Source organism: Callospermophilus lateralis, chromosome 11 (assembly GCF_048772815.1).
Source record: "Callospermophilus lateralis isolate mCalLat2 chromosome 11, mCalLat2.hap1, whole genome shotgun sequence".
Classification (NCBI taxonomy): domain Eukaryota; kingdom Metazoa; phylum Chordata; class Mammalia; order Rodentia; family Sciuridae; genus Callospermophilus; species Callospermophilus lateralis.
The window spans coordinates 29,851,450-29,876,211 of NC_135315.1; the positions used below are offsets into that span (position 1 = coordinate 29,851,450).

A 24,762-nucleotide genomic window follows, 5' to 3' on the forward strand; every position below is an offset into this window, starting at 1 on the left:
TAAACTTCCCTTTATAGAAAAAAGTAGCATCGAATGCTTTGGGGGCATAAGTAAAATAGTCCTTGGAGTAGCAGAAGATTGGGGTTCATGAAAAATTGATTGTCAAAGAGTTTTGGTTGAAGCCCTGAGTGATTGCCTCTGCGGCGCCACCTTCTGGTAGATCATACTTATGACATGGCATAAACTCCCCCTGTGGGTGGTTGATTTCCCTACAAGCAAGCTTGTAGTTTGCAAGCTCCTTACATCCACAGAGGCTATTTCCTCTAGACTAACATTTCTCAGGTCTGGCCTCACATAAGAACTACTAGTGGAGATTTTTTTAAATTATTTAAGGATTTTTCATTACAGAAGTAAGATAGGGTCCTTGTAAAATAAGGTCAGAACTATGTAGGAGTATAGCTGGAGTTCCTATATTCCATTCTTGGATTTAAGTGTCAGCAGTTTCTTGAATACTCTTCCAAACATTTCTATTGTCTTTATAAGCATGTATGTATATGTGTGTGTTTGTATATACATATGTATGTCTTTAATGTGTGGGTGTGTATATATTATGTAGGAATATGGAAATGTATGTACATACACTTACAGGCGTATAATGCATAATGTTATGCAACTTGCCTTTTTTATTTAATATCTTTTGGAGCTCTTTCCATATTAGTACTTCTAGATCAACCAGCTGCATAGAATCCTATTGTGTGGATTGCCATAATTTAATTTAACTTCACCTCTAGGCATTTAGGTTGGTTTCTGCCACAGATGCCATTGTTCACTTCTGTGGCAGATGCATGATTTAATTCCTGTATGTAGAATGGCAGGATCAAAGTGTATAGTCTCCAAAAGAATGAACTAATCCACACTCCCACTGAAATCATGTGAGAAAGGTATTTTTTCTTTCATAAAATAATAATAATAGAACCCAGGCCCCATGTTCAGGTCTGATGGAGCTGGTAGGGGTGCTGATCAGCTGTATGACTAGAAGGTTCCACAGGTGAATCTGATCTATAACCAAGGCCGAGAATATTGGCTGCAGACTGGGTAAAGGAAGGAGATGCTGCTTCTAAGGATGATGCCATGGTATGTCCTTTGAGACACAAGCAACAAGACTTCCCATACTGTGGTGGGGTGGGAGAAATAGAATGACTCATTTCTTCCGAAATCCCTATTACACTGGAGATCTGTATTTACACAGACGTAAACATTAGTGGATCTATATTTATTAAAATGGTGTACTGAAAGCAGCATGAGCCAGAGAAGTAACACCTAGGTTCTGTTTGATACTTTTCTCTTTATTCTTTCATTATTCAGTCCTAATCCATTTCTTCTTTTTATTTATTTATTCTTATGTGGTGCTAAGGATTGAACCCAGTGCCTCAAATATGCTAGGCAAGCACACTATCACTGAGCTACAACCCCAGCCCCCATTTCTTCTTTTTATAAGCTTTTTTTTAAGAGAGAGTGAGGAGAGAGAGAGAGAGAATTTTAATTTTATTTTTTAGTTTTCGGCGGACACAACATCTTTGTTTGTATGTGGTGCTGAGGATCGAACCCGGGCCGCATGCATGCCAGGCGAGCGCGCTACCACTTGAATCACATCCCCAGCCCCCTTTTTATAGGCTTTTAAGAAAGAATTATTTAATTCCTTTTGGTGTGGCTTCACATCCCATTAGAAGTAGGTAGAGTTTATAGATATTGAAAGTCAGTGCTGGTGTTCCTGATTTCCATATGAAGTGTCCCCAGGTTGGTACATAGCTTGGCAGCTTTGAGAATTCAAGGTGTCCCCTTTCTATTGGTAGGCTGCAGAGGTGGGGGAAGGGAGGAGAGAATGAATGTGAATGAATGAGTATGAATATCTCTTCTCCAGAAATCTAGAAAACCCAATAATCTATTCAACTTCAGAAATGATTCCAATGATTGCCTTGTTTACAACCCTTTTCAGAAAAAAGATCACCAGCCTTCAGTTCTTCAATACTTCCCTTTGAGGCTAAGCCTTGTCTTCCTCCTCTGCATGCCCCTGTCCTCCGGGACACATCCTCCGCGTGCCCCTGTCCTTCTCTGTTGTTTTCATAGCTGATGGAGCAGACGTCTCTGATTGTAGGCTATGAAGATATCTCTGCAGGCACTTCCATCTGCTACCCTCTCTCTCTCTCTCTCTCTCCCTCTAGAACATCAACTTCAGACCAAGGGGACTGGGACACTGTCCCCTGCTCTATGGCATTAGGAAAGCAAGTGCAACTTGCATACACATGCTGCCCTGCCTCCCTGTCGACCCTCTGTCTCCATCTCATAGCATTTCCTCTTCCTCCTCCTTTCTGGGGGAAACTGACCCCTGCCCTCGGCTGGCAGTTGCCTGGCATGTCTTCCCTGCTGGTCTCCTTATCAGCCAACTCGCTCCCATGATTAGGTGAGAACTGCCTTCCCTGAAGGGGTTTTGTGTTAGGAAATACAAGCCAATCAGGCCAGAGTTTGTCAACACTTTGAAATGACAAAGAATTTCAGAGGTGCTGGGATAGTGTTGGTCGGTGGAAAGATTTCAGACTGTGGATCTCCTTCCAGTGCGCAGTGGGTTTGAGGAGCTGGAGAGTGAAAAAAGGTCTGAATCTTTGATGATGATGACGTGATGTCTTATTTCTGTTTACCTAAGAGGTGCCCAAACCTCACCTTGTGCCTATGAAATATAAAGGCAGATTTTTTTTTTTTGTCCCATGGAGACTTCTTCATAGACGAGATGGAGCTGGAGCCAGCCAGATGGGTTGAGCTTGGCTAATCTTAGAGCAAGCTGGAAATTTTCAGTTTTTCTGAAACAACACATTTCTAAGAAATTGGTCTGGAATATTATTCTAGTGTATATAAAAGAACTGTCTGACTGTAGATCAAGTCTGAATTACTGCAGGTTTATAAATGTGTGCGAGAATTTACCTGTCTCTCTCTCTCTTTTTTTTTTCCCTTGCCAACATGATGATGGAAAGAACAAGATTTAATAAACTCCTCTATTTTTATTACTTGTCTAAATCATTGGTGGTTGGGAAATTCTTCTCTATGGGACTTGAGTTTATTTAGAAAACCCAAGCATTCTCTTCCTCAAGTCTTGGCTTGCATCTGAAGGTAAAATTCAAACGCACCTGCCCTGGATTCCAGTCACAGACGTCTGTAAACCATGTATGCTGCTCCGTGCTCTCCGTTTCCCTCTGCCTGAAGGACTGAGGAGCTAGCTGTCACTTTGTTATCTCGTACTTCCTCCTGCGCCACCTCATCACACAGGTGTGTGCCAGTTGGGCAATAATAAAGCTTTGCAGTGAATATTTAGGTACAGCTGGTGACTGCAAAGGCGGGTCGTATTAGGAGATGGCTCACCTTACCCCACATCAGAGGCGGGGGTCATGAAATCCATTTTGTTTCGGTACCAGCTGACTCTGGAAGGTCGTTGATTAGTCCCCCCCAGAGTCCATATTCCTGACTTAGCATTACCTCCTCCAGGCAGCTTCCACTGCCTACAGCAATTATTTACTAACCTTTCAGAATTATCATTACCTAGTAAGGAGAAGGTGAATGCCCCTATCCTGTGTTGTTTTCATAGCTGATGGAGCAGATGTCTCTGATTGTAGGCTATGAAGACATCTCTACAGGCACTTCCATCTGCTTCTCTCTCTCTCTCTCTCTCTCTCTCTCTCTCTCTCTCTCTTCCCCTCCCTCCCTCCCTCTATAATATCACACTCCAGACCAAGAAATAAAAAGGTAAAAAGATGATGTGGGAGTGTTAGGGATTGGGTGTCATAGACGGAAAAACCCTCCATCAGTTAGGTGGATCCCCCTGCCTAGACGATCTTGTGATCACCTCTCAAAATACCGCCGCCCCCCCCAGAGAATGCAGAGTAGACATCACAAAAAGTATGCCAGAACCCCTGCATGCCAGCCTCATGTAGGAAACCTGTGAGTGTGGCTTGAAAGAAATTTCTAGACACTAGCTTTTTGTATTAATGGCATCTTTGATGTGAGTAGACCTGTGTGGGTGGGAGCGGAAGTATAGAAGGAACATCAGGGCTTTGAAGTTAGCTTTAATTTTGAATATAAGTTTTCCAACTCATGAGCTATTGACCTTAGGTGCAGTATTGAATCTCTTTAGTTTCATTGTTTCTTATTCTTCAATGGAGATACTAACGTCGTTGACTACTTGATTAGGAAGTTCAGTGACTGTCCATGCAAATTAGGAGGACCTCTCCTGGGTGAGTCCCATTTCTCTGGCTCGTCCAAATACTGATCTGCCTCCTACCTTTCTGGCCTCTTCTAATTACCCTCCATAGAGTACTCTTCTTCTCCCTGTCCCTAAAATGTCAGGGTCCCAGGGCATTTTCTTTGATCTCCTCACTCTGTATTTGTTCCTGGAGAGAACTCAGGATTATCACATCCACATGTCCAGTTAATATTACTTTCTAAAGTGCAGATCTGTACATGAAGCTGTGGCCATTGTCATCCAAGCTCCTCTTCTCCATTAGGAATCCACGAAGGCTTAGCGCTCTCTTCCTCCTTGTGTGCTCACCCCACTGTGTTTCCTGACATCACCTCCTGTCCAGGTGTCTAGGCTAACCTTGGCGCTTTCCTCCTCCCCAGAGCTAGTTGGCTGATACTCAGATTGCCCCCACCTCTTGAGTAACTCCGGAACCCACCCATTCCCTTATCCCTGATGTGACTGAGCCCTGGCCCATTCTGGTTCCCCTCTGAACCCACCTCTGCTGAGTGGCCACACAGTCTTCTGGAGAGGAGTCATTCAAGTGACCCCCCCTTGCTCTGATTTCAGCAATGGTTTCCATTTCCTCCAGGGTCAAAGCTGCACATCTTAGGTGGTTGCTTTTCTGCTGTCAGTACTCGCTCTTCTCCTCTTTTTGCCTCTGGGCTTCAGCCATCAGCTATTTCCAGTACTCTGTCTGGTGCACAGATTCTCTCATGCCTTTGTGTCTTCACATACGTTGTTTCCTCTACCTTGATCATTCCTCATCTCTTTGCTTGCTTGGCCAATTTCAAGACTTGGCCAAGATGCCAAGTCCCTCTTCAGAGGCATTTCCTGATGCACTGTCTCCAAAGATCTGGACTTAGCCATCAACCTTTGAACTCCCACCCTTGGATCCCTGGGCAAAGCTCTTTCATAGCACTTAGCGCCTCACACTCTTAATTATGTCTTTGCCACCTGGACCGGTCTCCACCTCCAGGCTGCAGGCTCCCAGAGCTTGGGTTTCATTTACGTGTTCTCAGAGCCTAGCCCAGAGCAGGTGCCCAATCAGAGTTGGTTATGCAAATGAATGTTTTAATCAGCAAACCTTTGTTAATCATCATCTGCACAGGACTTTGGCTTGACCTTTGCCTGAAAAGATTCTCTATCAAGTTTGAGAATAGATAATTGCTTAAAAGTTACAGAATCACTAAATCTGATATAAATTCTATGCTGGCATATACTAGGTAGAAAATGGCACAGGCATTAAGTATGAGAGAAGTTATCAGGAGCCATCACCAACACTGGGATAGTCAGGAGGACAAGGGCTTAAATTAGACCTCGATGGGTGTTTGAACAAGTAGGGGTGGAGAAGATAGGAACCAAGAGTGCCCAGAGACAAGGCAGACCAACCTGGCTGGAGCCAAAAGTCTATGACAAGAGCAATGTAGAGGTCCTTAGCTACCATTGAGTTTGGACCACGCAGCAGTGGGAAGCTGTCTGTTTTGGAACACGGTGAAGATGCTCTAGGAGAATAACCTGGTGTTTCTGTTGGGACATGGGATGGCAAGGTGGCAGAAAGATCAGGTGGGCAGGTCATACAGTAGTCCAAGTCCCCCATGAGATGGCCTGTGCCTGGCCTGTGTGATAGGATTTGAAACAAAAGAAAGCCTTTACTGAATCCCCAAATAGTTTCTTGCTACAGCTGGAAGGTGCCTTTTCTATTGTCCCAAGCCATTATTTAAAGGGTGTGCAAACGGAGGCTCATGGAGTCTCCCCAAGGTTCCCATAACCACTGGGGCCTTTGGATTCCAGTCCGTGGCTCATTTCTCCATCCTGCCTGAGGCGGAGTGGTTAAAGTTTAAAGCCAGACACTATGGGAGAAATAGGTGGTTCACAGGTCCGAGGGGACCTGCAGGAGGTTGGAGGATACGTTGGTATAAGCACATTGGTTTTAATGGCAGCAAGACTGGAGGCTGTGACTGACAAGCAGTCCACAGACCCGTTGAGGACTCTGTGGTGTAAGAGAATCAGAGAGCACTGGCCAAGATCCAAGGCCAGGAGGCTTTGGAGAAGCATGTTTGCTTTTGGGCGCTGACTTGGAGACTCTCCTACTGGTGAGAACCTACGTGGATCTCCTTGAGAAGCCAGACTCTAGACACACCTGAATCCTGTTCATTCACCTTCAGCCGGAAATGCAGACTTTAAAACAATCCTGTTTTTCTTCCTCCGTTTTGTTTAGTTTGGTTTGGGTGGCAGGAGAGGGGGAAGGGTGTTGCTGGGGAGAGCCCGGGGCCCTTTGTTCGGGGTGGCGTCCTGAGCGAAGATCAGGAAGATCAGCAGGTCCTGTCGCCTGTTTAGTCTCCTGCTTCACTCTCTCCTCTGATGCATAATCGAAAACTTAACATAGCCTGGAAGAGAATAGTCAGTTTAATAACCAGCCATGGCAGCACTTTAAAAACTGCAGGTTTCAAATGACTTAGGCCTGCACATTTTCACCAACTCAGAGGATTAAAGGGACTCTGGGGACCCGGGGTGGTGCTGATTCAAGTAGTGCCTGTTGTCATTAAAAATGGAAAGAGCCGCTTTCTGAAAATAGACTTCAGGTAAGGGAGAGCACGTCTCCCTGCTTGGGAAAAAGTCGGCCCATCTTAGGAGGTGCTGGGTAAATTGTTGAGTGACTCAATTTCTCTACAAGCCAAACATGCCTATTTGTCCCTACCCATTTCATAGGGTCACTGGGAAGGCACAAGAAAGCTATAGGTGTGTGGCATAGAGTCCAGCTAAGTCCCAATGTTGGTACAGAAAACAGAAGGCCCTCCCCACAGAGCCCCTCTCTGGAGAGCTGGGGGCCTTGATGCTATCCTGCCTGGCACAGTGGGCTCTGCCGAGGGCCGAAGGGAATGCTGGACTTGAGCCCCCACTCTGTCCCCTTTAGCTGTCTCTTTGGCTTGCTCTTTAGCATATGGAGTTGTGCACAGCGGCTTGGAATAGCTTTTTTATTACACCCCGACTCCGTGGCAACCTTGGAGGGGGATGGGGCTGCTCTAAGAAGGGATACTGCTGCGCAGAACAGTTGAAGGACTGCGCACCCGGCAGTGGGCTCCCTGACACCCTCCCATTCCCGAGCTTTCACCCTACACATTCCCCAGGAGGGCAGAGGAAACACTATTTTGTCTCGCCAGAGCTCTAAACATTGGGGTGGAGTATGGGGCAGGACATGGGGGGGTGTGAATGGGGGTGTGTGAGGGGGGCTTACAGGGCCTCTCGTTTCTCATGTGTAACCTTCCAAACCCATCTCTGGGGAGCCGGGGTTGCAAGATATTCTGAAGGAAACCTCATGCTGGGGTACCGTACTTCTGGCACTGAGAGCTCCCTTCTGGCCAGACCCTCCGCTGCACCCAGAGGAGCTAGACAGCTATAGAGAAGGAGGATGCCAATGCTAAAGCCACAGAGCCACATGGGCCCCATCTCCTGTCACTCCCATGTCCAGGGAGAGGTTCTCCACCCAGGGAAGAGCAGCTAGAGGGAGCTCTATTGCCCTTTCTCCAGGGCAATGGTGGGAGGACCAAAGGGCCACCCATGCCCTGCCTGACCCCCATTCTGTCCCCACTGCACTGACTTCTGATGGGCTGCGAGCTCCTCTGGTCTCACCTCTCCGTGGGTTCAAGGAGGCAGGTTTTGCTGACAGCACTGGCAAGAAGCGTGATGACAAACGCCCTTGGAACAAGAGGCCTTGCTCATCCGGTTCCAAACTCCTGCCAAGTCAGAAGCTGCCGAGTCAAGTCATGGCCATGTTGAGTACTCATGCACAACTCCGGGGCAAAGTGCTTGTCCTGGGCACAGGGTCACGCTCGGTGATGACAGTCAGGCTTCGCTGGGGCTGAGAAAAAGGAAAAGGGGAGCCAGGGTGTGACGCAAGGGAAGTCTGGGCTGCAGGAGACCAGGGGGCCTTCCCCTGTGTGGGGAGTCTTGTCTCCTTCGCTTGGAAGGTGAGGGGACAGGGTTCTGCAAGGCAGAGTAACTGGCCCCAGGCCACAGAGCTCTGTGTGGGCAAAGCCCTGATGAATTCTAAGCTCGCCTGGGTTTTCTGATGAACTCTGCTGGTTCCACGGGACAGGTCCCAGCAGAGCCTCAGAACCGTGTTCCAGCTGTCCCGTTGCCCAAACCCAAACCAAACATTAATCATCCTATTAATAACTTAAGGTTATAGATTTAAGACACTCCTCTCCCATGAAGTGACCTTTGAAGCCAACTTCCTGTTCACAGAGGGTAGGTAGTCAGACCGTTTCTGCCAGGAGTCCTCGCCCGTCCCCTAGCCAGGCATGCTCTCCAGAGCATCCAGAGGCGCCTCACGCATGCCAGCCTGTGAGACGTCTCAGGGGCAGGACCCCTGGCCTTGTGGGTCAGCTGTTGTTTTGTTCAATGTGCCCTTGCCCTTGGCCCAGCTTGCCATTCAGGAGGAGAGGAGGAGGTTCAAGAAGGGAGAGAGGAACAGAGGACGGGCTGCCTGATTACCTGTAGCCCTTTGAGGGCTCTTGTCCATGATGGGAGGCTGTCCATCTTTGAGGGACCAGCCCTTGACCAGGAACCTGCTGGGATAGAGAAGAGGGACTTGGAAAGCCCTCCCTTTCTTCTTCTTCCTCTTCTGCCCTTCTGAGGGGGAAGTGAAGTGGGACAGAAAGAGCATGGGTGAGGGGTGGGTTGGCTTGAGACAGAGCTCCACCCTACCTCTCCTGTTTTCCTGCTGTGGGACTTGATGCGGGTGGCTTCACATCTCTGGCCCTCCACTCTCTCTCTCTCAACAGATGTGGGGTACAATGACCTGGCGTGGAACTGGCTGGTGGTTCAGAGTCACGCAGGTCAAAGGTGTGAGTCCAGGTCCTGATGCGGGACCGACCCTGGCTTGCCCTTGAGACAGGGGCAGGCTTCTGGGCCCCATCCATGGGCCTTTGAATGATGTAGAAATTGGATTTTAAAGAATCAGAAGGTGCGTCTGTTTCTCCCTCTGCTGTTGGGCAACCTGGGGCTAGAGTCAGCCTCTCTGAGCTCATCTTGAACTACCTGTTTCCTTTCCTTTATTAACACATCTAGAAAATGGGGATACCCTTGTAGAGTTGTTCTGAGGATTAAATGAGATGGTGGGCCTGAGGGGCCTGCTGGAGGAAGGGCTTCACCCTGTAACCCACTAGTACTACTAACCGATTTCTCGGGGGGCCAGGAACCTGCCCGCCCACAGGACTTCATAGCATCCGCCTTTACAGTAAACGGTAGCAGGCTCCCTTCCCTGTGTCTACACGTGAGGTTTGAGCTGGCGTTTCAGCACCGTATTTTCCCCTTATTTCTGCTGACAGCCTGTTACTCTGTGAAGGGAGCTGTTGGATCAGAGCCACCGAGATCAAAGGCGTCTTGACAGTGGGCCTTTCAGTATGTTTGTTCTGTGGTCTTAGACCGAGCACTTACTGGGTACCATGTCTGCACGTGGCACAAAGGGGTGTGTGCGTGCGTGCGTGTGTGTGTGTGTGTGTGTGTGTGTGTGTGTTAGTAAGTGAGAGAGATTTGTTTTTGACTTCAAATCAGCATATCAACCATAGAATGCTCAGGACACTTAGAAGAAAACATCAGAGTTGTGACAGTTCCCTAGCTGCTGAGTTCAGAAGGATCATTTCCAATTTAACCTTTGCCCACATCTCTCCTACCCTCTCCCTTCCCCGCTTCGAGCCTTTCTTTCCACTGCTGTGGCCCCTTGGAGGTGGAGCCTCTAGGCCAAGGCCGGCCTGGTCCATCAGCTCTATTCCCGGGTGGGTCAAGCAGTTGGCCTGCAGCCAGAGCAGTGCCCTTGGATGCTTCCTTCTTTTCTTCCTCCACCCCACTTCCCTCCATCTCTTTGGTGCTCCCTCCTCCTCCTCTTCCAGCAGCTTGAGTGGTCTTCTCTCAGCAGTGTTTAGCAAGCACAGTCTGCAGGAACGGGCGTGTGCAAAGCGAAGCCAGGTCTAGGATTTACGAACAAAGTCTTCATTTTCTGATTTTGAAATGCTCATTACTGTTTATTGGAAAATTACATAAAATAGGAAGAAAAGACAGTCCCCACACAGTCCTTGTCAGCTTGTGGGGGTATTTGTGTTCGGCTGCTCAGTAGCTGGTACTGTCCCCCTCATGTAAGCTCCATCTAGAAGCTGGGGTTGTAGCAGTAAATAAGACAAGGTCCCTGTCCCCTGGAGTTTCCACACCTGTGGAGGGAGCTTGTCAGGAAGGTCACACACAAAAAATCATTGTTGATGGAGATAAATACTATAAGGGAAATAAAACGTGGTAGATTGGCGGTGAGTGGGGGTAGAAGGACAGCAGAGGATTGGAGGAGATGGCCTTGAAGTTGGCATCCAAATGATCAAAAGGACCAAGCGGGCAGAGGACAGATGGAAGAATGTTGTAGGTCCAGTGAATACTAAGTACTAAAGCCTGGATGGTCACACTTGGGGTGTGTGAGGAGCAGAAGGAAGGCCACCAAGGGAGCCTGGAATGTTATCACGTGTGCCAAAGGAATGCCTTTGAAGGCTTGATATGGGAAGTGGCCTGCATGCGCATTTGTAGAATATCTTCTGGCAGTTGCTTAGCACCATAGGGATGTGCATGGAAGGAAGGAAGACAGAAGGACATACAGTAGTCAGGGGACAGATGTGCTGGCTTAAACAAGGGGGTAGTGTATATATGATTTATTTCAAACTTTTTCTGATCATTGTATTTGTATTTTGCATTTGTTGATGTACAGATCATGCATTGAGCGCCATCAGGTCCTAGGCATTGCGCTAAGCACTTCGACCTCTCTACATACATTTCCCACACAACACAGTGATGCAGGCATGCAAATCTCCTTTTGCATGTGAGGAAACTGGAATGTAGAGATACAAGGGGGAAATGGGGAGGGGGATCACCAATCACTTCTTTCTCCCAACTGACTTTGTTAGAATTTGGAGGGGTACTTTATGATTCTTTTATTCCCAGATGTTCAAGTGTATAATGTACAGGTGGCAGAATCAGAATTCAAACCCAAGTATGACTCACTTTTCAGCTTAACTGTATACATTTCAATTCTGCTGTAATGTAAATGTGATTGTAAACATCACCCCATACACTGTAGCTCAGCTCACGGGTTAGTCATCCATTGCCAAGAGAATGTTTAACAATTACACAAACTCAGGAGCACACACAAATAGCGTTTGTTGTTCTCTCATCTGTAATGACTGTGTGTCAGTCAGGTGCCTCTGACCTTGGTGGACTCACACATCCAGGGAGAAGGTGATTTAGCTGACCTAGATTGGCTTACTCCACATCATCTACCTCCTCCTAGATGGGGCAGGTTTATGGTGGTGACAGACACACTACAGAGAATCAGCAGAAACGTGTGAAGGCTCTTTAGTTCCAGCCTTGGGACTGACTTTCTATCACTTCTGCCACATTCTGTTGGCCAGCCCAGATACAAGGGATGGGGAAATAGGCTCTTCCTGAGATTGCAAGATCACAGGGGATAGGACGTGGATGAGACCTTTGGCCGTAAGGACACAGCTATCTTTGCAAAGTGCTTGTTGTATGAGATTACAAACAGGTCTTGCCATTGGAATAGACACCACTGATCTGGCCTCATAGTCCAGAAAGCCAACATCCTTAGGATGTTCTTATGAGATTTTATTAATCTCACATGTATAATCTCTGTATACATGTGAGCATTCTTTATTGATTCTGTTAAGTCCTAGTCTCCTAGGCTAATTAGCTTCTTGTCTTTTCTTTTTTTTTTTGATACCAGGGATTCAACCCAGGGGTGCTTAACATCACCAACCCTTGTTATTTTTAATTTCAAGACAGGGTCTTGCTAAGTTGCTAAGGTTAGCTTTGAACTTGTAATCCTCCTGCCTCAGCCTCCCAAGCTGCTGGGATTACAGGTGTGTACCACTGTGCCTGTTGGTTCCTGGTCTGTTGAAGATATTTTCAGAGGTAGGGACATTTTATATTGAAGCAAGCAAGGAGCCCTGATGGTGGTTTTCTTTTGAAAGCTGGGGATGCCAAGAGGGTAAAAGAAGCTATTTCAAACCCACCTTATGACTATCTGTGGTCTGAGAGATCATGACAAGCCACCAACCAAACTGATTGTGGGGAGGAGGGGAGAGGTGGGCAGGAGAGAATGATCTGGCAGCAAATTTTGAATCACAGGAATTTCACCCATCAATTTTCTAAAGGGAAACCTCTGGCCCCAATAAAAACCATTTTCTCTTCTCTCAGCCTTTCGTGATAGGATCATGTTCCGCCTACTAATGCTAATCAGTGATAAACCCTGGACTATGGTATCTGTTTTGACGTGACTGCTGCAAATTTAATGCTTTGTTTATTTAACTGCCTGAATAAGGAGCACATCAGAAGGGTTGCAATTAGCCTTGAGGATTGAGTAATGAATATAACTGTAATTTATTACTTTGATGCAGTCATAAATTAAACAAACAAACAAAAAAATAAACATTGAGAACGCAGACTGCGGCTGTCCCCATTCACTGATGACTGTTACCTAATCAGCTAATTGAACATGAGCTGCTAAGTTCCTGTTAATGTATGAAAGCAATAGGAACATCCTATTTTCCGTTGTACTCTTTGGAGGTTTAGTCACACCTAATTGGTGATAAAAGTGGAGACCAACCTTGGGTTTGAGGGTGCGTTCTAATCTCTTTCCAGATTTCTTTAAGCTCTTTGTTCCACCCTTTCCTCCAGAAATCCTCCTTGGTCCTTCTGGAAGTGACTTTCATCAAGATGCTTTTAGAAGAAGAAAACAATGTCCCATAAATTGCAGAGTCTGTGTAACCGGGTTGATCTTGTCGGTATCACTGGGGATCTTTCAAATACAGCCCTGGAAAACACCAAGCTCACACTTCACCCAAACAGGAGAAAAGCCACATGGTTATCTTAACGGATGCTAAAAAAGCATTGGAGAAAACTTAATACATTATTTCAATACAATAGGGCTGGAGGGGTGGAACTGCCTTAACTTGCCCAACCATATCTACTAGGATTCTAGAATAAAGCTTCCTACTTAAGGGTGTGAAGCATTTAAAGCATTTTTCATTGGAGTGTGGGACAAGCAGGAGTCACTGGTCTCCTGGTCTCTTACTCCTCAGATCTTGCAGAGCGTCACTCATGCAGTGAGATTGAAAATCGTCGCTCATGCAGTGAGATTGAAAATCTTTAAAAAGAATGTAGGAATTATAAACATTAAGAAGCCACGACTGTTCTTAGAGGGAGACTTGATGATTCACCAAAAAAACTCAGAGAAGCTAGAACTGTTGGAACTATTAGGTCTATTATATATTATATACTATATTATATATATTATATACTATTATATAAGTTAAATATATAATTTAAAAATTCATCAGTTGGGGAATGGTTAGGTAATTTCCTATGTCCAAACTCTGGACTTTTGCTTAGCCTTTAAAAAGAACAAGGTAATTTATTTGTACTGATGTGGGAACTTGCATATGGTATGTTGGGTATATTGAAAAAGTAATTTAAGATATGTGGATAGTATAATCCCACTTGGCTTAAATCACTTATGTGTAAGAACCAAGGCATGAGAGGTTCACACCAAGTGGTTGAGGGTGGTCACCTCTGAGAAGTGACGGGAGAGGGACTGGGAGAGAAGAGAATAGTAAGACCTAGGACTTTAGCTTTCTTGATACATTTCTGCACTTGAAATTTTGCAGGAGATATTTGGGGTGGTGTAAAAAGTTAAGGTACTGATACATTCTTAAACCTACAATTTTTACGTGAGGATGCTTTAAATCCACAAAAGGTAGGAAAAAAATAACAAAAGCTCCTCTGCCTGCATCCCAGTGACACTATTGACCTTTTGGAATAAAGGGGGGAAATGAGTCCAGCAGAAGTAATTCAACAAAAAATATGGATAAATAAGACGGCAGGAGAGTCTCTGGGGGAGAGAAAGGCCTTGGCTTTGTTTCACGGTCCTTTGCCATCTACCATTTGCCACTGGGGAAGCCATTTTTACCTGGGCTATGGTCCAGTCAGGTTTTCTCCATTCTGCAGCTAGGGATGACCTGCTTCCCCTGGAGGAAAGGGCTCGAAAAAGAAAGAACTACCTAAATGGGAAAGTCTCTGTTAGAATGACCATGAATGACTGGCATAGTTCAGCAGCTCAGAAGAGCACCAAAAACCCGGGAATGCTCTTTGTAGAAGCTGAACATTGAATTGGTGTCATGGCAAGGAGTTGGGTGGAGATGAAATGAAAGACCGTGTGGTATGGGTGTGTGTGTGTGTGTGTGTGTGTGTGTGTGTGTGTGTGTGGCTTAAGAATATTTAATATAGCATGAAAGTACAATACTGAAGTATAAAGGAGGATCTTGTAACTTGGAGCAGTTGCATTTGGGAAGTATTAACAGATGCTTGAGAAGGTAGGGGAAGGGTGCACTGGCCTGTGGGGTGGTGGTAGGGGTCGTAGTGAGGGAGCGTTGGGTCGTTCTGTTGTTAAGCTCAAAGAGAGTTTTTAAAGGAAAATAAAACCCCCGTTTGAGATGTGGTTCATTTTCTGAGGCAATGTCAAGCAGCACAAGAGCAAATCCAGCTTGACACCATCCAGCACAGATCCCAGCAGTCTCCAGAAGCTGGAGCTAAGCTGCAGCTTGGCTAATGAGAAATCCCCGTCCCCTGCCAGTGCCTCGGGGCCCATCTCTTCCTCTTTGGCAAGCAGGCTGCAAATAGCTCAAAGCAGAGCGGGGACCTGAAAGGTCACCCAGAGCACTCATTTTGCAAGCTCCCCACCAGGCCCTTCCAAAAAAACAGACAAGCATGGTTTCACAGTTTTGCTAGAATGCAAGCCAATGGCTTCTGCTCCAACCTGGGGTAGCTTTTAATGAAACCTAAAGGGTGCTTCACATAGTGACCTATCATTGGCAGTGAGGACGCAGAGGAGATGAGCCAAATAGCCATGCTGTGTCCTCTCATTTGTTTTCTGGGCGTGAAAGAAGCAATTGTAAAATTCAGGTGACACTAGAAGTTAAGATTCAGAGCTCCCAGCATAAACAGGTGGGTCTGTTATTAAGTTCACTTTCACCAGTAAGACATATTCAGAAACACAATAAACCCATTGTTCTAGGGATGTTTGTGCATTTCGGTGGTTTAGCCTGTACAACTGTCAAGTGGAGGGTAGATTGTCGCCATTGTGTCCTTTCTAATTTGTTAACTATGCTTGAACTTGCCCCCTTCCCGCTGTCTCCACTGCCATGGGTGCATGGTTTATTGCGGTGAACTTGTATCTGATCTGTCTCTAGGGGTGCCCCCTTCAGTTCCTTCATGACACTCTTTGAGTCTGTTCATCAAACTTCAGCTGTCTTTACTACCCAGGCTTCTTCAGTCACATTCAGGCCCTTTTAAAATATCCTTACTAGTGGCCGCATCTCTTGCATGTGTGCTTTCCCAACTCCATCTCTTCTTCGAATTCAGCCTTCCAGCTCCTGGAGGTCATCTGTGGTTCCTCAAAAAGGCAAACCGCTGCCTTATCATTTTTTCCTGAAAAATGATTTTTTTTTTTGCAAATCACTCTCTCAAGATGCAGCTATGGCAAGTGTCATTTCCATGGTGAGCTCCCCAACCCCCATGGTGTCCTGTTACCATTTCCCACACTCTGGAACCACAGGTGACCTAACTTCCATCCCAGCACCTACACTCTATCTTAACTGGCTAATTACTGGTCTGTTCCCCAGGACTCACCTGGAAGATACCTTGAAGATAGACACCGTGCTGTTCTGTCCACCACAGCCAGCAGTCCATCTAACACATAGCTATGTGAACGTGCAATGGGAAAGAAAGAATATGTGTTTTTAAAACTGAGTTTCTCCCTGCCCTGCCCAGTGTGTGAAGATGTGTTTGTGTGTCTTCGTTTTGCCTGATGTGACATGAGTGAAGTCTACATTTATCCTGCTGTGGTCTCAGAAACATGGTGAAGATGAATAAGACAAATGACACCAGGGTCACATATAAGTTGGAGACTCTTGCCACTCACCTTGGTGTATCATTAAGTAGCGGTCTGCAGGGTCTCCCTGCAGTGTTCATGAATTTTAAACTCCTGTGTTGTTCCAGGTCAGCTGTTGCCAGCAAACCGCAATACACCAAGTCCCATTGATCCTGACACCATCCAGGTCCCGGTGGGTTATGAGCCAGATCCAGCAGACCTTGCCCTCTCCAGCATCCCTGGCCAGGAAATGTTTGACCCTCGCAAACGCAAGTTCTCTGAGGAGGAACTGAAGCCACAGCCCATGATTAAGAAAGCTCGCAAAGTCTTCATCCCTGATGATCTGAAGGTAAATTGGAACTGGTAATCAGGCTTTGGGAAAATGGAGAGTGGGATCGAGAGGCAAATGCAAGGGGTGACCCCAAGAAGCTCACATAAGCTAATGAATGAAGGGCACGGGGTTTCTGACCTTGTTTGGTGGCTTGTAGCTTCTTGGCCTGTGGCTTCCTCTCTGGGTGTCTTCTGAAAGATGATTTCATGTCTTGACACTGAACAGACATAAAGAGAAATAGTAAGATGTTAGATTGATGTCAAGCCTAGGAAGGAAAGACACCTGCTGCCTTCTGCAGGGAAAACCATGAAATATCTCCTATTTAAAAACCCCAATCTTTCAAGGTTGGAAAGAGAAAGAAAATACCCTGGGAAGGATATCAGGACCTCATAGTCCTCCAACCATTATCTGCCTTTTGCAAATTTGTGGATAACTATTACCATTTCCCAGAAGGCCTCACAAATGAACAGCCAGAGATAGAACTTCCCTTCACGTGGCCAACCTGGGGTGACCAGGGTGTGATAAGGTGAATGAAGCTGGTAGACTCCTTGACACTGTTTATATGTTACCTTCACTTTGAGTTGCAAGTGGTGATCACTTGAGCACCCCAACAAAAGGCTGATTCTAGATTGGGTTTCCCTGATATCTTCAATGGTATACATTATTTATAAGGGGAAACAGATTTACCTTAGGAAATTGAATACAACGTAAGACAAAATCAATCTGACATATTTAGTCATAATTTAGGATGAGAATTCTTTCCAAAATCATGCCATGTCTACTAATACCAACATGGAATAACTTTTTTTTTTTGTATCTGGTATTGAATTCAGGGGCATTCAACCACTGAACCACATCCCAGCTCTATTTCAAATTTTATTTAGAGACAGGGGTTCACTGAGTTGCTTAGCGCCTTGCTTTTGCTGAGACTGGCTTTGAACTCAACGATCTTCCTGTCTCAGCCTCCTGAGTTGCTGGAATTATAGGTGTGCGCCACTGTGCCCGGCATGGAACCATTTTTAATCGGCCATTTCATAGAACTGTTTTGAATATATTCTTCTTTCCAATCAAGAGGACCATGTAGATATGATTGTACATATTCAAGGCACTGAAACTATATTTAATTATCTCTTTTCTAACATCTGACTCCCATTTCTCAAATCTAAGTATGCTCATGTGTCGACTTTCCTGGGCCAGGAAAAGGGGAGTTTGGGACATTGTCTGAACTGACTTAGTCCAGTTCCTGCTGCTTTTTAAAATCTAGGATGAACACAGTAAGAAGAAGTACCCGGCAGATCTAACTCACTGTTGTCATCCACATATCTGAGGTTACCTTAACTGCTGCGAATGGGAAAATGTCAGGGATGAAAGGGACCTTAGAGATCCATTAGTCCAGCGTTATCACTTTGCAGTTGAGGAAATGGAGAAGCAGAAAGGGGAACTGAGGTTAACTCTACTTTTAGAGTAAGGCCAGCTCCCAGGTTGTCTCATTTCCAGAAAGGTCACTGCAGCATGTTATCCTGACAAGGGATACAGCAAGGGCCCTTACCCTGAGAGTCAAAAAAGGAAAGTGTGTGCTGAAAAGTCAGAAAATCTAAACTAGTCAGGCTGGATGGGATGAGACCAGGGTGCGGTGGGATTAGATCCAGGACAAGTTGGCACACTCTTAGTTGGATGCCTGGTACACGGTCTTGTGTTCTTAGTGATCCAATTCTAGGTGTATTTCAGAGCCTCATACCTTATCCTAAATCAGGAGGCTCTCTCCATATGGATTTCCTGTCTTTTGGAGGGTAGTCTAAAAGGATGTCACTGAATACTAGATAGAACTTTCAGCCAGACTTTCACAGAGTCTCCAAATTTACGTGATCAAAGCAAAGAGCAAGACTGCTTAATAATCCAGCTAATCTTAGCAACAAAGAGACCAGGTGAAACTGTACTGGAATTATACATGTGACTACTGTCATAGCCAGGCCTGACCTTTTCATGACCTGTTCATGGGCAGAAACATGCTCTTGCCATGTGCCCTTGGATTTTTTTTTTTCCCAGTTGTGTAAAAAGCCTGAAGCCACAGACCATGTGCTGGCATGTGCTGTAAGAATTGTAACATGTTCTCCTTTCAGCAGAGAGGACTGAGCTGGGGTGGGTGGGGGAGGTGTTCGTAGCCCCAGCATTGGATGATGAGTGGTGAACCGATGCCCACCCAAAACTGGTCTTTCCCACTCCTCACTGCCAGAATTGAGCACGCTCCCCCTGGGAGAATTAAGGAATGACATACTGGGATTTCTAACTGAAACATCAGTCTATTCATCTTGATTTCTTAATATTTTAACAGCCCATTCACTTACTTGACAAATATTTTTCAAAAGCTAGTGTGTGCCAAGCCCTGTCTTGGGCCAGGGATACCAAGGATAACAGTGTCAGCCAATACCGACATTGTTCTTGGCCTCATGAAATTTCTAGTCTGGTGCAAACAAAAAACAAAAAAATGCTAACCTATGAGAAGGATCATGGTTGTGCGGGTCTTTGCTGGTGCGTATGACTGAGTATCTAGATGGCATCAGCATCTAGGAGGTTGGGAGAAGGGCACAGGGGATGTCATGCCAGGTTGTCAGGCCACGCAAGACCCTGCTTTCCCCTCCCCACAACCATCCTGGGATGATAAAGGGAGGCGAGCTGTTTTTTCCAGGCCAGGATGCTTGGTCTTCTTCATTCCTGCCTCTGCATCCATTGTTCCACCCCCATTCCTCACTTCCCTCCCAGAGACATTTAGGCTTCATTCTGCATCTTTGCCAGCTCATCTGCATGTGTGGACTGGTGAGGCTAGAAATGAAAGCACTTTAGGCGAGACCCAAGTAGAGACAGAGAGGCTGGTTGTTGCCCTGAGCTCAGCAGGTGACTCTCTGGTCCTTAAGACCTGATAGGATTATCACAGACCAGCATGGCCTATGGCAATACCTCCCCCCCCCCCAGCCCTCTCTTGTCTATGATTTCCTGGAGGCTTGTTCTGCCCTCGCTCACCTCCTGGGCTCCTCTTCCCTGGTGTGTAGGTTCTGATCTGTCCTGAGTCGGCTCCTCTTTGGAATGCTCTTGGAAGCCGCACTCCCAGACACACCGACCAGTGTGGTAGATTTACCCACAAAGGGGGTGGAATGGGGTCCTGCATCCAAGTGACACAAACATCCTCCGTCAGAACTGGAAGCCCACTGTTGTGAATATGCTTTGGGCCCCCTCCACCCCCGTGATGTCATTGGCTCTCCTAGTTCCTCCCAGTCTCTCTCCCTTTCTTCCAGCTCCTCCAACTCCCTTTCGGAAGCACAAATGATAGGTTCTACCAACAACCCTAGCACACCTGTCCAAGCTTACTTATCAGGTATTCTTCAGTGGGCAGCCTCCTCCCTCAGAAGAATTCTGGTACCACGTATCATAAAGATTTTTTCACCCTATTATACATTATTATGAAATGTATGGAAAGCTGGGGGTCCTGTACTGGATGGTGATCAGCAGACAGGACACACTCTCCACCTCACCTACTCTGCGTAGTGGGAATGTGTGCTGAGGGTGACAGGTAGGTCTGAGGGAAAGTCCATGATCTTGGACTTTCCTGACAGCCTTGTCCCCAATCCCAATGACCTCTTTCAATGCCAGCTGTCCCTTGGAATCCAGGGGGAGGGTAAGGACTGGCCTCACCGACATATTCTGGGTGGCACGCACAGGTAAGACAGAGGGGTTTTGCTAATGCAAGTTGTTAGGAAAAGACAGTTGCAAAATTGATCAGGTGGCACTGTCAATGAACTGGGAAGGTCAAAAAGAAGATTTACAGTTCTTAGTCTCCCTGAGACGCTTTCCCTTTCTTTTGTTAGGGGGAAAAGGAGGGTCTGCTTTCCACACTGACCAGCTGAATTCTACCCAGGCTAGCTGAGGCCTAGCGAACAGCTAAATAGAAAATTCGAGTAAGTTATTTAGATGTTAGCCACTGATATCAGAACACAAGTTAGTGTCAGGACAAAGGACTTTAAAAAAAATTTCCATTTTCAACCACCAAAGTGTACATGCCCCTTATATAATATTCTTGTAGTTCAGAAAGACATAAAAGGTTAAAGACCCCACTTCTCTCCTTTGTGTCTCTCTCTATAGTCACTTTTTAGAGGTACCACTTTTGTAGCTTGGTATAAATCCTTCTAAGCCTCTTTCTACGAATATATTATGTTACATTTTTTAATCAAGCCAAAATGAAGTCACACATGTTTATCAGCAGGTTGTCCTTGGTTCCACCCACACTGTAATATATCGTGAACATCTTTTGGGCTCAGTGGATTATTATTTTTAATAGCTATAGAGTATCACCATGACTATCCTAATGTAGTAAATCTCCTACAGATAATTATTTTCCTCCCATTTTTTTCCTTTACAAACAATGCTATAGTAACAGTTCCGGGCCTGTGTCTCTGTGCACAAGCATGGTCATTGCAGCAGAATGGAATCCTAGAAGCAGAATTGCTAGATGGATAGTAAATGTACGAAATGGTTGAGGCAGGTTGCTAAATTGCCTTCCAAAAAATATTATATGAATTTACTGCAAAAAAAAAAAAAAAAAGAGCATAGGAGTAGCCATGGAAGGAAAAAAAGTTCTTAAAAATTTCAGCCAAGAGAGTTAAGAATATTGGAATGTCGTTCAGGGTGAGAGGCAAGTCACTTGCTTTCATTCCAGCTCTGATGTCTACCTCACTGAGCACATGCTCTCTTGGGCAAAGAGCATCGGAGCCTGTTGTGACAAGTTGGTCCTTGCTCCAGGAAGGAAGCCATGGCCCGTGGACTGCTCTCTCCAATGTGCAGAAGGTGTCAAAGAAGGAGGCCCAAGTTAAGCACCTGGGCTGGTGTCTCCGCACAACCCTAGAGGCTGCCAGGCCCCTGGCTGAGGCGCTGCGTTGCTGAAATCTAATATCTTGTTTCTTTTTCCTTCTGTCACTAATGAGCAGGATGACAAGTACTGGGCAAGGCGCAGAAAGAACAACATGGCTGCCAAGCGCTCCCGCGACGCCCGGCGGCTGAAGGAGAACCAGATTGCCATCCGGGCTTCGTTCCTGGAGAAGGAGAACTCGGCCCTCCGCCAGGAGGTGGCTGACTTGAGGAAGGAGCTGGGCAAATGCAAGAACATACTTGCCAAGTACGAGGCCAGGCACGGGCCCCTGTAGCATGGCATTTTTGCGGGCTGGCTTTTGACTAGATGGACAGCTTGTTTCCTGTCTGATAGCACCACACCCAAACCAACCTTTCTGACATCAGCACTTTACCAGAGGCATAAACACAACTGACTCACATATTGGTGTGCATACGTGTGTGTGAGTGTGTGTGTGTGCACACGCGTGGGCGTATGCGCGTCCATGTGCTTGTGCTCATGTGTGTGGTCCACCGTGTGTGTGTGTGTGTGTGTGTGTGTGTGTGTGTGTGTTCCTTTGCACTTGCCATTTGAAGATGGCCCTCTCATCGTCTTTTAGTTTGAACAAAGAAAGGTGCCATGTTTTGACTAGACTCTGGAGACCTCTTGTGGGTTTCCCTCCCCCTCCCTTTTCCACTTCTGCCCTATCCTTGTGGCTTCACGTTTCCTGCTTACCTACTCTTCCAGGACTCCACTTGGATTCACTTAAGAAGAGCCCTGGTAAAATAGTGGATCTCAGTTCTCAAGAGTACAAACTCTTGTTTTTGTTGAAACCGTAAGTCGCCATGCTGATAACGGTGCACACAATAACTTAGCACTACACACGCAGCTCTGTTCCTTTATAGGTTGCTTTCATTTCCTGCCCCACCCCACCCCACCCCCAGTTTTGGTGATAATCGTCTTCAAATTTAAAGTGCTGTTTAGATTTGTTAGATCCCATATTTACTTACTGCTATTTACTAAGTTTCCTTTTCATTCTACCGGCCCCCAGATAAGTAAGAGTACTATTATAGAACACAGAGTGTGTTTTTGCACTGTCTGTACCTAAAGCAATAATCCTATTGTACGCTAGAGCATGCTGCCTGAGTATTACTAGTGGACGTAGGATATGTTCCCTACCTAAGATTTTTTCACTGTCTTTTAAAAAACAAAAATTAAAACAATGCATTTGAGCATGACCAGAACATCCCCAGGACAGGGAAGCAGAGGGTAACAGGAGGTCTATGAATGAGGGGTTAGATGGATCAGTACATGAGCCAAAAAAGGCTTCTTGGACTAGCCTGTGGCATTGACCTTGGTTTCATTGTCTCCCTTCCCCCATGCTCACCCCACTCCCACTTTTCTAGTTAACTTTTTCCATATCCCTCTCGATAGTCAAAAACAATTACTTAAGATTCAGTTTTTCCATTTTTTTTGGTAATATATATATATTTTTGTGAATTCTGTTTTGCTGTTTTTAAAAATCAGTTGATTCAGTTAATAAGTTGATGTTTTGTAAGACCCTCTATCCTCGTGGTATCATTTCTGAATGCCTCATCACTTAAGGATTCTGGAGCTTTTGTTTCTTATTCTCTGTTTGCTTTTGAACGTATGTGCTCTTATAAAGTGGACTTCTGAAAAATGAATGTAAAAGACACTGGTGTATCTCAGAAGGGGATGGTGTTGCAAACTGTGGTTCATCCAATCGATTTAAATGTTTACTGCAGACCAAAAGGAGAGATTATTAAATTGTTTAATGTTTATACAGAGTAATTATAGGAAGTTCTTTTTTTGTACAGTATTTTTCAGATATAAATACTGACAATGTATTTTGGAAGACATATATTATATATAGAAAAGAGAAAAGTATTCCTTGTTTTAAAATTATATAGCAAAGATATATATTCACCGATGCTGTATAGAGAAGAAGCGCTTTGGGGGTTTTTGAAGTCTTTAATATTTTAAGCCTATTATTGACACATCAGCATGTTTTCTGCTTTCAATTAAAATTTTATGACAGAATCGAGGCTCGCCGTGACAAATCCTGCTCCGATGCTTTCTTGTTTCTTATTAGGTCTCAGAAAGAAGTCAGTTAACATCACCCAAAAGCACAAAATGGATTTTAGTCAAATATTTATTGGATGATACAGTGTTTTTACAAGGAAAAGCATCTGCCACAAAAATGTTCACTTCAAAATTCTGAGTTCCTGGAACGGAGCATTGCTGCCAGTGCCCCAAATGATTTTGTTTTCTCCTCTTCCGGCCTGTGCATCTCACACCGTGTAAGGTTGACATCGGTGCTATGTGTATGGCTTATACTCTGATAGATGTTTTGACTTTAAAGATGATTGTTCTTCTGTTTCACTAAGTTGTATAATGTCAAGAGATTCTGCTGTTACTGCAAAGAAACATTTTGTGCTAGATTAAAATCCCCTTTCATCCACGGGAGTTTTCTATTTTCCTGCCTCCACAGTATCTTCATTCTTTAATGATCTGCCGGGTCCCCTGTCCATGCATCATACTGCTCCTCTCTAGGGTCACGGTCTTTGGAAATGCAGCCAGTAGGCTACTTCTACGAGTACCCGTTTTGTTCCAAGCCACTGAGAATGTCAGGAGATGGGGGAGTATTGAATTAATACACACTATTTAGGTAAATAACAAATAAAAATCAACAAAACCTTTGGCGATCTTAAGTATTACTGAATATGAAATTCAGTAAGAGCCCCAAGTGGACAGAGAGTTGGCCTTTTTACAGACAAAGAAGCTAACTGCAGAATCCTTAAATGATAGTCGTCATTAGAGCAAAGAAGGACAAATTACACCTTTAAGTGCAGAAGTTGAAGGGCCTTGCTATGGACCATCCCAATTTTGGAAGTGTCACATGGTAACTGAAAAAAAAAACAACGTATTTGAGTACTGGTCTTTCTTAGAATTACATTGTATCAAATGAGCATCACAGATGTTTTCTGCAGAATGAATAAAATAATCATAACAAAATTTATTCTTTTTTTTTTTTTTTTTTTTTTTTTTGTGCCAGGAGAGGTTTCAGAAACCTACCTCATCTTAAAAAATTAAACACTTTGGAGTCTGTACAGGTGCCTTATATGCAGGTCATTGTCACACATACACACACACACGCACACACACACACTCATGGACTGGTTGCCTGACTGTCCAGGGGAATTAAGTAATAAATAAGCTAATTTTTGCTAAGTGGAGTGGGAAGCCGCGGTCTGACTAGGAGTGACTTGGATCCAGAGTCAAGTGAGTACTTGCAGACGGCAGCTATTATGAGAGTCTTGTTGTCATTT

General features: G+C 45.3%; 1 protein-coding gene across 4 annotated transcripts in view; it reads left to right on the plus strand.

Annotated features, from left to right (window-relative positions):
* Nucleotides 1–24,471, plus strand: part of Hlf (HLF transcription factor, PAR bZIP family member) — a 50,139-nt gene extending 25,668 nt beyond the window's left edge. Inside the window, exons 3-5 of one of the 4 annotated variants that reach the window (XM_076870758.2) lie at nt 16,334–16,554; nt 21,510–21,700; nt 23,526–24,471. In XM_076870758.2, the coding sequence (XP_076726873.1) occupies nt 16,334–16,554; nt 21,510–21,700; nt 23,526–23,547 (434 nt within the window). In that variant the 3' untranslated portion in view covers nt 23,548–24,471. Of the gene's footprint in view, nt 1–16,333; nt 16,555–21,509 lie in introns of all 4 variants that reach the window. The other 3 variants (XM_076870756.2, XM_076870757.2, XM_076870759.2) reach the window with 3 other exon arrangements.
* Nucleotides 24,472–24,762: the final 291 nt, after the last annotated feature.